Consider the following 13,394-nt stretch of genomic DNA (forward strand, 5'->3'; position numbering starts at 1 on the left):
GAAAAAGCTTTTTCAGCCATGTCCAACCCCTAACAAAGTCTTGGGATGAAACCAGAATCGAATTCTTGATGGAAAAACTTGAGAATGACCCTCCTCCAACTAGCATGGGAATACCCCCTACTGAAAACCTACCTCCTGGCTCAGAAACATCATGGGCTTAATGGAAAACACTCAACCGCCTCAGAACGAGAACAGGCCAATCCAAAGATGCTCTGGTCAGATCGCGCTTCAAGACTGGCCCAACCACCTGTGAATGTGGAGAAGCAGACTATACTATGGAGCACTGCCTTGTCTGCCCTCTACTACCCAACCCTTGCAGCTCAAAAGACCTTGCAGTATTTAACCAAAATGCAAAGGACTGTGTAAAGCAATGGGAAACTTCCATATAACTATCACACTTCAGTGAACCAAAAAGAAGATCTGAGCCAACAGTTATTCTTATAGAATTAAGTGTCCCATTGCCTCACGTAATCGTATGACATTTCTGCATTCTGAAAAATGTTGACCCATGGATTAATCACATCATCAATTTCCTAGTTTTAAAGGGGGCCTGACCATAAAACTATTACATTTTCTGAAAAATCTGTAAATTCATTAACATAATTCACTGATCTATTCTGAAAACAACTTGAAAACTTGCTGTTAGTTAGCTAGCCAGCATCTCATCCTAAGGATGAGCAGTGCTGACTGACAAAGCTGGCATAATACAGTTTGAAATCAGCTTTTTCAAAGGTTTTTCCATTATGGATGGTTACTAGCTCTTCTAGTTACATATGCAGCATATGCAAACTCTTGTACATTTCCCTATTTCTCTAGTTCACTGACAGAATGTGCGTTATTTTGTTTACATTTCCCTATTTCTAATCAAATTTAATCATTCACGGTATAACCTGGTCAGTTATTTATGCAGTGCCCGTGATGCAGCCAGTGATTAGGATGTAGGTGTTGGATGTTACATTGATTCGGTGACATACAGGCACACACACATACACACAGATTTCTGAAATCATACATACTATGATTTTGACTCGGCTCTTGCGAGGAGCCTCATGTTCACAAAAACACCCCCGTTAGTGAACTTGCGATACGTTCCTTAGAAAAGTTGCATTCTTTTGCAGTTTCTATTGGCATATCACTAACAATAGTGTCCATCGTCATCGTCAACAGCTTATCCAGAGGTGGGTCATAGGGGGAGCAGCTCCAGCATGGGGCCCCAGACTTTCCTATCCCAAACCGTATTAACCAGCTCTGACTGGGGGAACCCGAGGCAAAGCAGCTGACGTTGCTCTACTCCGAGCTCATCAAGGATGACTGAGCTCCTCACCCTATTTCTAAGGGACCACCTTAGAAAGCCACCCTCCTGAGGAAACCCATTTTGGCGTCTTGTTCTCGCAACCTACTTCTTTCATAGGTGAGGGTTGGGACGAAAATTGACCGTAGATTGAGAGCTTTGCCTTCCGGCTCACCTCTCTTTTCGGTGTGATAAAGCGAATGGAATACCACCCCCGCTGCCCCAATTCTCCGGCCAACCTCCCGCTCCCTTCTCCCCTTACTCGCGAACAAGACCCCGAGTTACTTGAACTCCTTCACTTGGTTTAAGAACTCATTCCCTAACCGGAGTAAGCACTCTCTCGATTTCCTGCTGAGAAACATGGCCTCAGATTTAGAGGTGCTGTTCCTCATCCCAGCTGCTTCACACTCAACTGCGAAACGAGTCCAGCAGGTCACGGACCGATGATGACAGGAAGACCACATCATGTGCAAAAAGCAGCGATGAAATCCCCAGCCCACTGAACCGCAACCCTTCCCCACCCTGACTACGCCTCGATTTCCTGTCTATGAATATCATAAACAGGATTGGTGAAAAAGAGCAGCCCTGGCAGAGGCCAACCCCCACACGGCCAAACTCGACTTTGTGCCAAGGACCCGGACACACCTTTGGCTTTGGGTGTACAGGGATAGGTGTACAGTGATAGTGTTTACACTGAATTACAGTTTTTCTCAATCACTTCAACACAATTACAATTCCCTGTAACCATCATCTTAACAGTACCTCAAAACCCCACACCAATAACATAATTGGCCACTACCCAATGACTGGTTGCTAGTTCTTCTGGTTGGATATAATGTGAGTTCTCTAGTACATTTCTTTAGTTAAACAGACAGAACTTATGTTATCTTGTACGTTTCCCTTTTTCTAATCAAATAGCGTCACAATTTTCTGAATAACCTAGTCAATTATTCAGTCAATTCAAAAAGGCCCATTCTTGGAATGGCAGAGACAACGTGCATTTCGGTATTGGCCGAACCTCGGGGACACCCTGCCTGGCCTGTTCAAAAGCTGCATCTTTGATATAGCCTCAAATATATGTTTATTTATTTGTCACATCCAAATAACATCACTCTTCACTGCACCTCCTTGGGTCCTGAGCCACACCTTCTGTACGATATTTCAACTTTATATAGCATCCGGCAGACAGAGATTCCTGGCATTATAGTACAATGGTAATCATGTTCAGTATGTGTCCATCATCCCCCTGAACCATCATGCAGTGCTTTAAGTACGTGAAAATTGGATGAATTCTGATAAGTCTTTTGTAAGACATTTGTAAATGATAACTTACAGAAGTCACTTGGTGGGTTATGTGTGAGGTTCCTGTAGAACTCTGTGCGGTGTGCCTTCTTCAGTCCTGTGCAGAGGCCAAAATCTGACAGCTTTACATGTCCCTATAGACAAAAGTTTATCACGTAGTAGTTGTTAAAAATTGTGTCAAAATTACGACAATTTAAGATTTTTTATAGATTTTATATAATGACTGTAGTGCAATTCACTGTTAACCTAATTGGAGTTTGTGCACATGTGTCAAACCGCTTCCAAGTTTGATAAGATATAATACTTCACATCCACATCAATTATCAGTAAACACGTAAATTCATTAACATAACAAAATGCACTGATCTATTCTAAAAACAAAGAGTCCACTTTATATTGTCTTGCTGTTAGTTAGCTAGCCAGCATTATTATTATTATGCTATTATTATTATATAATAATCTCAAACATGGATGACTTGTGTTAATGTTTACATCTGTTTCTGAATATGATACGTATATTGATTTTGTTCTGTCAGTCTTGTTTGTTGCCAATCTCACATGAGGCCTTTGTCAGACTTTATATTACTTGTTTACATTGTACCCTTACCCGAGAGTCCAGGAGCAGGTTGTCAGGTTTGATATCTCGATGTATGAAGCCCAGCTGGTGGATTGAATCGATGGCCAAAACAGTCTCTGCAATGTAGAACTGGGTAGCCTCCTCAGACAGGGTGTCTTTCTTCATCAGCAATGTCATCATATCACCTAGGATAACAGGCCTAATTTTAATTACAAAACAATTATATAATTGTATATGTGGGCGATTTAGCAAGTAGTTGTGATTTATCAAATACATTCTGGCAACACTTTACATTAATTTTCATGCAAAGCAACACCTGTAGCAACAACATTGTAGTTACATACAAACTGCCATGTAGTTACACTTCACTACTGGTTTAGTGGTAAAGTAATGACAAGTAAAATGGGGTACATTGGGTTTTCCAGGGAAAGTTTATGTTAAAATAGATTTTGATTTTCTAACACATTCAACTGCCCATTTATATCATCCACTTAACCTTCAAACCCCTGGCCCATTTCCTTGTTTCAGGTGCGCCTACAGGATGGCCGCACTGACGAGAGCTCCACAAGTACCTATCATTTTGTTTGTTATGTTAGTGTTTGTAATTTGTTTTGTCCATGTTACATTGTCGCTCATTCAGTACGACCGGCAGACACTTCTGGATATTAGGTTGTCACTTGGCAAGGATTATTTTTCAAACTTAAAGCTCGGACTGCAGCGGGCCCTTTGTTGTTCCGCCGCTGTGCTTACCTGCAAGGCGGAGAAAGAAGAAACAAGGCCAACGTGCTGGAGTTCTCGTCTGACCTCAAAATGGTGCTTTTCCAACCATCCTACTTGCTAACGTTCAGTCCATTGACAACAAAATGGATGAACTTAATGCTTGTGTCAAATTCCAACGGGACCGGTGGTCCGGTCTGCTGAGTTCATCATCGGCAGGAAGCTCCCAGCCCTACAGGACACCTACCACACACGATGTCTCAAGAAAGCTGGCAGGATTCTAAGAGACTTATCACCCATCCCTCAGTCTTTCAGTCTTCTGGCAGGCAATACCGAAGCATTCAGTCTCGCACACGCAGACTGGACAACAGTTTCTACCCAAGTGCCATCAGGCTTCTAAATGGACATTGATATGGACACTGATACACTTCTCACTAGTCACTTTACACACTGTCACTTTCAGCTACTGGTTGCACTATCAGCAATATTGCACTATTGTACTTCACTTGTTTTAGGTTAGCATAGGTTTTTAAGGTTAGTAAAGGTTATTATGTGTATTATATAAGTATTTAGAGGTTTAGTATACTGTATTAAATATTGTATATTATTTGTATATTCTGAGGTTTTACTGAGGTTTTTTTGCTTATCATAGATGTAATCTATGTTCTGGGTAGAATTTCAGTGCCCAGTCTGACCCTGTGTTGTTCTGTGCATCTGACAATAAAAGACTTGAACCTGAACTTGAACATTCTATGCCTTCATACACTTTTGAAATAAACACTTATAATGTATTTACATAGCAAGTCCTATGCACCCACAATGTTTTTAAATATAGGTATTACTATGTAGTTAATGTAACTGTAACGCTGAGTCAACAGACAAAACACGGTACTACACATCCTTCTCCTACACCCGACAAGAGAAAGGGGTTTCCCCCCTTTTCTTATCTCCCAGGAGAAGTTTCAAAGCTTCTGGCCCAGCATGGGGTCAGAAGGTAGACCAAAATGGTCGGTGGAGGAAAACTAACTTTTCATGGATTTATAAACATTCCCCAAGGACTACACGACTCATGGACACTATTTCAATGACAGTAGTTGATGTGTTATAATGTGTGCTTTTCTCATTATTCAGAATGTTGTTTTAATTGATTTGATCATAACTTCCCTTTAGGTAATTACGTTAACGACTAGCTACATTTCTTACTTGTGACATCGGCATGTTGTGGTTAAATTTGTCTGTGTTTGATTTAGCTTACAAATGATTTAACCTAACTCCGGTTAGGATTATAGTTACCGCTAGACTGTCAACCATTGTTCTAACAAGGCCCATCTCTCTCTCTCCCTTCCACCTACCCACGCGCTCTTCACACAGCCATTGTGTATTCCGCTTTCATTATAGTGTACTGTGCTATTCAAACTCGAGACTCATTTTAATTCTATGTGCATTCACTTTGGAAAATTGCTAGCAATGAACAATAAATTACAAATGACAAAAAACAAACAAACATGAAATTACAAATCTCAGACTCAGATTTTCCTGCATGCAAACCTTTTACAAAAAAGTTTCACCTGGCTAATACCTTTCTTACTATAAAGTAACTTGCATGCATACGTCAGTGTTAGACCCAGACAACAGAGACACGGTTTTGAAAAGATTTTTGTAAGTAGCACACTTTTTCAGAACATTGCAATAGACTGAAAGGAGAGACACTTGATAAATGTATTTCTAATACAGTATGAAAAGTGTGTTGTTAGTAGGGCTGCCACTAACGACTATTTTTCTATCGATTAATCTGTACACTATTTTATCGATTAGTCGATTAATCTAAACGATTAATTTTCCTCCAAAAAAACTAACATTTTTTATTTTTTTACAATTTCAGTTCATTTTATTTTGAAAACAACAAACTGTATATGTCATTGACAAACAAACAAAGGATTACAAATTAAAGTGCAAAACTGTAGGTTTAAATTACTCAAACGTTAATTAAAATATTTAGATAAAGTATATAACATATCCCAACATACCAAGGTGCTGGTTCTGGGCTGGTGCTTATGCCAGTTCGGTAATGATTCGATAGCGATACTCGCCAATTATCTAAGAACCAGGTAGTCTACATTTACCACGCACTAGAGCCGGAGTAGGGCTAACGTCTTTAAATCACTTCATACGCCTCCATTGTCCAAGCAACGCATCATGGTTACGGTTAACAAGTTATGGAAGCAAATCGTGACCAAAATTAAAATTAAAATGCATTTCCAGAAATGCATTTTAATTTTCAAGAACGTGGCTGCAAAATCGTGACCACAATTCAAATTCAAATGCATTACCAGAAATGCATTTTCATTTTTAGAACGTGGCTGCAAAATCGTGACCACAATTCAAATTCAAATGCATTTCCAGAAATGCATTTTCATTTTAAGAATGTGGCTGCATTATTTGACTCATAAATAAAATTAGTAATCAATCATCCTATTTGCATTTGCATTTTCTTCCTCAAGACTGCACATGTTATGCCATAATCAAAAAAAAAAAAGCTCCATAAATCCGTTGCTTTACATCCTCCGACAGATGGTCTGGTGGCCTACGCCGAACAGCTCCGCTATGTCCTATATTTTTAAACCATTTAATAAATAGTTTTCGATGGACTCGAACGGGATGTGGATGGTTGGTCATCCCCGTCCCATTTGAGGCTTCACAGCATCCAGCCGTTCCAGGACTGAAGAGAGGTTTACTATGGCAACCTCATTAATGTGTACGTCTGTGACGGCAGAGTATGCAGCCAAGCTCTCTGTGACTTGTTCTACTCGGTCACGGGCATCAGACTCAGATATATTATTAGTTTCTACCAGCTCAGCTAATTCTATCAGTGTCTGCACAATTTGAGGGAGCGCCATGATCTGTGATGCGTCCTCTAAAGACCCGGCAATTCAATCAATTTCCCGGCACATTTGCCATGTAATGCAATGCGTATGTGCACACCGTCCCCTACCGAACAAGATGGGTAGCTCGGTCAGCAGGGAGCTGAAGAAGAGCGGCTACTGACGTCACTCTGCTGCGCCGCTCAGAATGCATTTTCGTTTTCGAATTATGGGCAGTTCTTTGCGGACAGAACATGAAAATGAAAATGCAATGTCCGCTCTGTTTTTTTTTTGATTATGGCATAACATGTGCAGTCTTGAGGAAGAAAATGCAAATGCAAATAGGATGATTGATTACTAATTTTATTTATGAGTCAAATAATGCAGCCACATTCTTAAAATGAAAATGCATTTCTGGAAATGCATTTGAATTTGAATTGTGGTCACGATTTTCCAGCCACGTTCTGAAAATGAAAATGCATTTCTGGTAATGCATTTGAATTTGAATTGTGGTCACGATTTTGCAGCCACGTTCTTGAAAACGAAAATGCATTTCTGGAAATGCATTTTCATTTTCAAATTTTACATTTCAAATAGAATTTTGGTATCTATTTCCTGGGGCATATTTAGAAAATTAAATTTCAAATGTCTTTTTCGTTTTAATTTTAATTAAGTGAAAGAATGAGCAGTCTTAAGGAAGAAAATTAAAATGCAAATAGGATGATTGATTACTAATTTCATTTATGAGTCAAATAATGCAGCCACATTCTTAAAATGAAAATGCATTTCTGGAAATGCATTTTCATTTGAATTTTGGTCATGATTTGCTTCCATAACAAGTTAGCTAAATAGCAAGACCTAACCTAGAGAGCCATCTTATCAACCAACGTAGAATAAACCCTGATTCTAACCTACCTAAACATTTATTCAATGGAAACTCTAAGGTAGCAGGCAGACAACTTTATAGCTTTAATAATGCGTGTATTTAGCAGCTACAATGACAACATATATTAAAAGGCTCTCCCTCATAAACATGAATAGACAACACCAGACAACGGTGGTTTTGCCTTTTCTGGCAGTCAATCATCCAGTATAGCGCCTGTATGTTTTCTTTTTCAGGTGCTTGTGCATAGCGCAAGTGCTGCTGTGGTATGCCATTGCAACTTTGCACAGTGTACAAACCACCTTATTGTTTGGTGATAGCGTTAGGTCGAAGTATTCCCATACTTTTGAAGCCTTTGGTATTTGGGGACTCGGTTTATGGAACCAAGTCGGACTCTGCTGCAGCTGCCATGATATTTGAGCGTTGACTGGAGCCGACCAATGACTTGAGCCAACAACGACTGACGTCATGCAAGCACCAATTACGATGTGATATTGAAGAAGAACATTTGTAATAATGAATTAAATAGTTTTTTGTATTTTTTTATAATAATAAAAAAAAAAGATGCGCTGATTTAAAATATTGATGTCGACGCTGAAAATATTTTTTAAATTATTATTATAAAAAAATACAAATGATGTCGTCGACGAAACGCGGCAGCCCTAGTTGTTAGTGGTAACTGGTTGACAGATTAATGCACCACTTTGTAGGGCTGTATTGGCAGATACATGAGCGTAGCAAGTTCAGGCATGGCACTCAAGCAGCGCGCGTCATATCACCCATCGCCGTGTTCATAGCCCATGCGCTGCTGCCTTCATTTGCACCAAAAGGAATGTTAACTGATAATCACACCTAGCACACACCACTGGATGTGGTCTCAACAGTTGAAGAGGAAGGTGAACTGTGGATGACTCAGAAATTCTGTTCATCGGTGTCAGTTTGGGGCCTTGTTAATAAGGCTAGTAACTGAAGGAAATAAACTGTTCTTGTGGCGTGAGGTTTTGGTCCTGATAGACCACAGCCTTCTGCCGGAGGGGAGTGGTTGAAACAGAGTGTGTCCAGGGTGGGAATCGGCCACAATCTTTCTTGCTTCATCATTGTCCTTGAAAGGTTGAATATCTTCAGCTGCCGGAGGAAGTACATCCTCTGTTGTGCTTTCTTGGTGAGGGAGCTGATGTTTAGTTCCCACTTGAGGTCCTGGGTAGGGTTGCCACCCGTCCCTTAAAATACGGAATCGTCCCGTAATTGAGAATAAAATAGCGCGTCCCGTTTTGAATCAATACGGAACGGGTTTTGTCCCGTATTTTCAGAGTTGTCTTCAATGCAGCATCCCATGCAAATCATCCCACCTGGATTCTGTGAAGACACGTCCTATTCTACCCCTGATTGGGTAATACTCGCTGCCATCGTTGGTTTGATCGGTTTGTTTCAGGGTCATGGCCAATCAGAGTCAGAGGCAGAGAGCTGCTTGCCAGGCAGCTCCAGATACAACCCCCCCCCCCCCCCGCATAATAAGAAGTACACTTATAAAAGGAAGTAGGCTTGACATGCTCCAATACTGCACACTACTACTTCTGGTCCACTGATGTTATCATGTTCATGGAAAATCCTTTACAAGTCTCCTGCACTATATATATTTTTTCCCAATATACCTTTTTGAGTATCAAAGCGTATCAAATGACCACTTCAGTTGTGATAGAGAGAGACTGAGTGCATCTGTTCACACTGACTTCAATAGCAGATATATTTTTATAATGTCCATGTATCAATGTTAATATTTTTATGAAAACATGTTTTAAGTTGTGATTTACCACCACTGGCACGTCATCGGGCCTGTGGTCATCATGCCCCCTCCCCAGAAGAACAAATCACTTTTTCCCAACTTCAGCAAACCAAAGCCCAACTTGAGATCCGCCTCCTAAAAGTAGTTTCAAAAAGTTGGTCTCTCCAAAACCGAAGACTAACTTTTAAAGTTCTTTAATTTAGTTATTTGTTGGACATTTAGCCTTTTTCAGATTTTGAAACACATTCAAAATATTCACATTGTATTTGTGAAGAATGTCTATTTAGTTTTTTTTCCATTGTTTGTGGGTCAGATAATGGCTCACTGTTCAATGACCCAATACTGGCTATTGAACCTGTTCTTTACTTGGCCAGCCTACTACATTGGCCGTAGTCCAATTTACAACACTGGGAATCCGAATGTGGCAACCTTGAAAATGTTGTATCTGGATCAGGGTGATCTAATCCAATGTTGCTTTGAAAAACCAGTACAAATGTAAAATGGTTACCTGATCGTAGATAGCAAAACATGGGATTTCAAAATTCTGATTAACTTGCCCCTGAAGGCTTCTCCTCAGCTCTGGCTTCTCCAACTCCTTCTCTTCCTCTCCCCTCTAAACTGGGGTACTTGCTTTCGGATTTGTCAATTTCATACACCATTTCGCGCTTTAACGCCCGAAAGCTTGATGGACCTTCTTGAAGTTAGTTAGGCCTTTGTATTCCTCTCAGAACATAGGCTATTGATGAATTGTTTCCACCCTCGTCTGTCCTGGGCCATCCTCTCAAGCTGTTTCCACGTCAGCCCCTTCTTCTTGAATTCCTGCTCTGTGCTCCTTCTCCAGGTGTTTTTTGGTCGTCCTCTACCCCATTTGCCTTGTGGGTTCCATGTCAGTGCCTGTTTTGTTATTGCTGTTGTGTTTCTTCGTAGTGTGTGTCCAATCCAGCTCAATGTTCTCCTTAACAGCTATATATCTACTGTTTCTTAGACAGTGGTTTATGAAGGTTTTCAGTTTATTTGTGATGTTAGTGGTGGTTCTCCAGGTTTCGGAGCCATAGAGCCTTCTTGAAGTAGTGACCGATAACTACAGAAGGATTGGCCAAAGCCGTTTTGGGGCGTGGCTTTTGCGAAAGGTAAATTGCTAGATTTTTGAAGGTGTTGCAGGCTAAAGCAGTGTTAATTCAAGGTGCTCAGTTCTGCCACTAAATTCAACCAAAATGTAGAGTATGCCTACTACAACTATAGAGAGTGTACAATTTCTGGGGAAATTGTGAGGTGTGTTGCATCGGTTGCAGCGCTGTAAATTTAAGTTTGAAATTTAACTATTTTTGTGTTACTTTGATACGCAAATTTTACTGTGTAGCTGGCTGACTAACTTGCCAGGATAATCAAAAGACAGGATATTTCTCCTTTCAGTGACTCTCTACGAACCATTCCTATCATCACTATAAAATGACAAAAAGGTATTTTAAACTGCCCACCTCCGGGTAGAAATTCCATGATTAGGTAGAGGTTCCTCTTGTCCTGAAAGCTGTAAAACATCTTCACTACCCATGCTCCATCTGCCTCTACCAAGATGTCCCTCTCTGCACGAATGTGAGCCACCTAGAGTGAGCATATAGCAGTGTATGAGTTGTTATACATAACAAGCAAGCAAAAAAACAAAGTAAAACCATTTGCAATTGTTGCAGGAAAATATTTTGAAAGGTTTACAACATTAACATTTCTTTGAACTGAAATGAAAAACATGCAAAACATGCTGTGATTGTATATCCGGAACTGCAACTTTTGTATTTTGTTTTCAAGAATAAATATTGCATGCGACTCAACCCCTTTCATACAATCTATGAACACAAAGGAAACACAGGTCAGCAGTGATTGGGAACCACTCTTAACACACAAGTGTTGACGAGAATTCACTATGAAGATGTTTCTGTTTTGAGAGGCAATTGAAGAGGCTCACTCAGAGCTACAATAACGGAACACCGATCCAGACATATGCACATACCTGCTCCTTCTCCAACATATCTGCTTTTCTCAAAATTTTCATAGCGTAGATATGTCCTGTGTCTTTTTTCTGTACCAAGCGGACCTAGGAACATATGCAAACCTACTATTAGGTCTCTACACTCTTTGCCCTAAGTGACAATACCAACCTACTTACAAATCATTTCAACACAACTAATCCATTATATAAAAAACAGATATTGGAATTATTATAAAATATTCTACCTATTCCAATCTTCCTATAAAAAAAATGCATTTACTGCACCAAACATTTAGTATCAATCAATAACAATTTAATACATATATCTGTAAATGAGTCCCACCCCAACTGTGAATAAGTACAGATGACCAACAGGAAACTACAATAATAAAAGGGTGAAAACACCCACTTCTCCAAAGGCGCCTCTCCCAATGACTTTAAGAGACTCAAAGTCATCAAGGCCCAGTCGGGTCCTCTTCAGCCGAAGGAACTCAGTCTCCTTACGGGCATGTTGAGAGCGACGCGTCACTTTCTACAAAGACAGATGGACACTGATTGTATTTCTAATGTCATCCTACAGAGGTGGAAAAAGCCACATCAGGCAAAGCGTGTTGATGTAGATCAGGGGTCCCCAAACTACGGCCTGCGGGCCGAATACGGACCGCCAATGCATTTGGACCGGCCCTCTGAACAATACCAGTTTTAAAAAAAAATATATGAAAAAAAATATATTACAGAGTAGTTTACAATTGTGTTCCAATCTCCAGCACAGACAAAAATTCCTTAACTTTCAGAACTTATTCTATCAAATAGGAATTTAAAGAATTTTCGATAACTCTCCGGAGGGGCGTATATGTAAAAAAATGTGACCAGAACGCTATCTATCCTTTCTTTGGTCGTTATATATCTGGCCTCTTTGTCTCCCTATTCCTTAAGTAGTTCAAAGTTAAGAGAGTTGGAAATCAGAGTAGCCACTTTTTCGACTATTTTTGCAAGAACTGAAAAAGGAGTTAAGTTAACTTCCTCAGCTTATCATGTTTCAAAATCAAACACTGTAGTCAAATTATCTGTCATATAATCTAACTTTGCATTGAAAATACACACAATGACCCTCAAATTAAATCAACCTTCTGAATACCCTTTACACACTGCTGGGAGGAATTGAAAACAGTATTGTATAAAAAAGGTTTTCATGAACCTTTGACTCTAACGTGTCCCTGAATTTTAGATATGTTCCACCTCAATAGTTTGACATGTAAATCATACAAATTGCAAATATTACAAGATGTTTATTTTCTATTTACATTATACAGCAATTGCATTTTGAGCTCTTGTTAATGTAGTGGTCACAGTATACAAATACTGTTAGTCAACAACACAAATTCATAACTGTAAATTGTAATTTGGGGAACAAAGGCTAAGAAAACAAGGAAATAAACAAAGCATTTTCACTGGGGATTTATGTCATAGTGTGGCCAAATCTCATTTGAGATTGTTGTTCTTCCTCTGCCTCTTCTCCCTTGTCCACCTCATTTCATTCTGACAAGTCTGCCTATTCCTCTGACGTTTGCATCCATGATTTAAAAGTACAGATGAGCTTACCTTTTTATTCATTCCAAACCTGATTGCTTGTTGAGTATTTTTGCTTGTTCCACTATTTTGAATTAAAAATTAATTTGTAATAACCTGAGATGAAAATGAACAAAATAAAGGCTGTGCAGCATGAATGCATACATCTTCAACAGTTTCACATTATTTTGCTATAGACTTTTGAAATTTGTAATTTCTTGATGGTCCCTAAACATACTTGTTGTTAAAGCAGCCAAAAGAATTGGCTAAGCGGCCGGTCATAGCGGTGCTGAACACCGGGTTAAAGTAACACAATACTGTTGTTGTTTTCCCAAAGCATTCACAAATTCATGACCCCTTCATCTCCCAGGAACCTTGGGGTTACCATGGATGACGAGCTCTCCCTCACGGCCCACATTGCTGCAGT

The 13,394-nt window shown here is 39.7% G+C and overlaps 1 protein-coding gene across 5 annotated transcripts in view; it reads right to left on the reverse strand.

The window, feature by feature from the left end:
- stk38l (serine/threonine kinase 38 like) overlaps positions 1-13,394 on the reverse strand; it is a 109,147-nt gene that overhangs the window by 46,536 nt on the left and 49,217 nt on the right. For all 5 annotated transcript variants that reach the window (XR_006956296.1, XM_047022584.1, XM_047022585.1 and 2 more), the window contains 5 exons: positions 11,808-11,930; positions 11,420-11,503; positions 10,893-11,016; positions 3,201-3,355; positions 2,625-2,727 (listed from right to left, as the gene is read on the reverse strand). Coding sequence is in view for 4 of the 5 variants with exons in the window: in XM_047022584.1 (XP_046878540.1) it covers positions 2,625-2,727; positions 3,201-3,355; positions 10,893-11,016; positions 11,420-11,503; positions 11,808-11,930 (589 nt within the window). In the remaining variant the exon portion in view is untranslated. The remainder of the gene's footprint in view (positions 1-2,624; positions 2,728-3,200; positions 3,356-10,892; positions 11,017-11,419; positions 11,504-11,807; positions 11,931-13,394) is intronic.

The sequence above is a fragment of the Hypomesus transpacificus genome, chromosome 7 (genome assembly GCF_021917145.1).
Source record: "Hypomesus transpacificus isolate Combined female chromosome 7, fHypTra1, whole genome shotgun sequence".
Lineage (NCBI taxonomy): Eukaryota > Metazoa > Chordata > Actinopteri > Osmeriformes > Osmeridae > Hypomesus > Hypomesus transpacificus.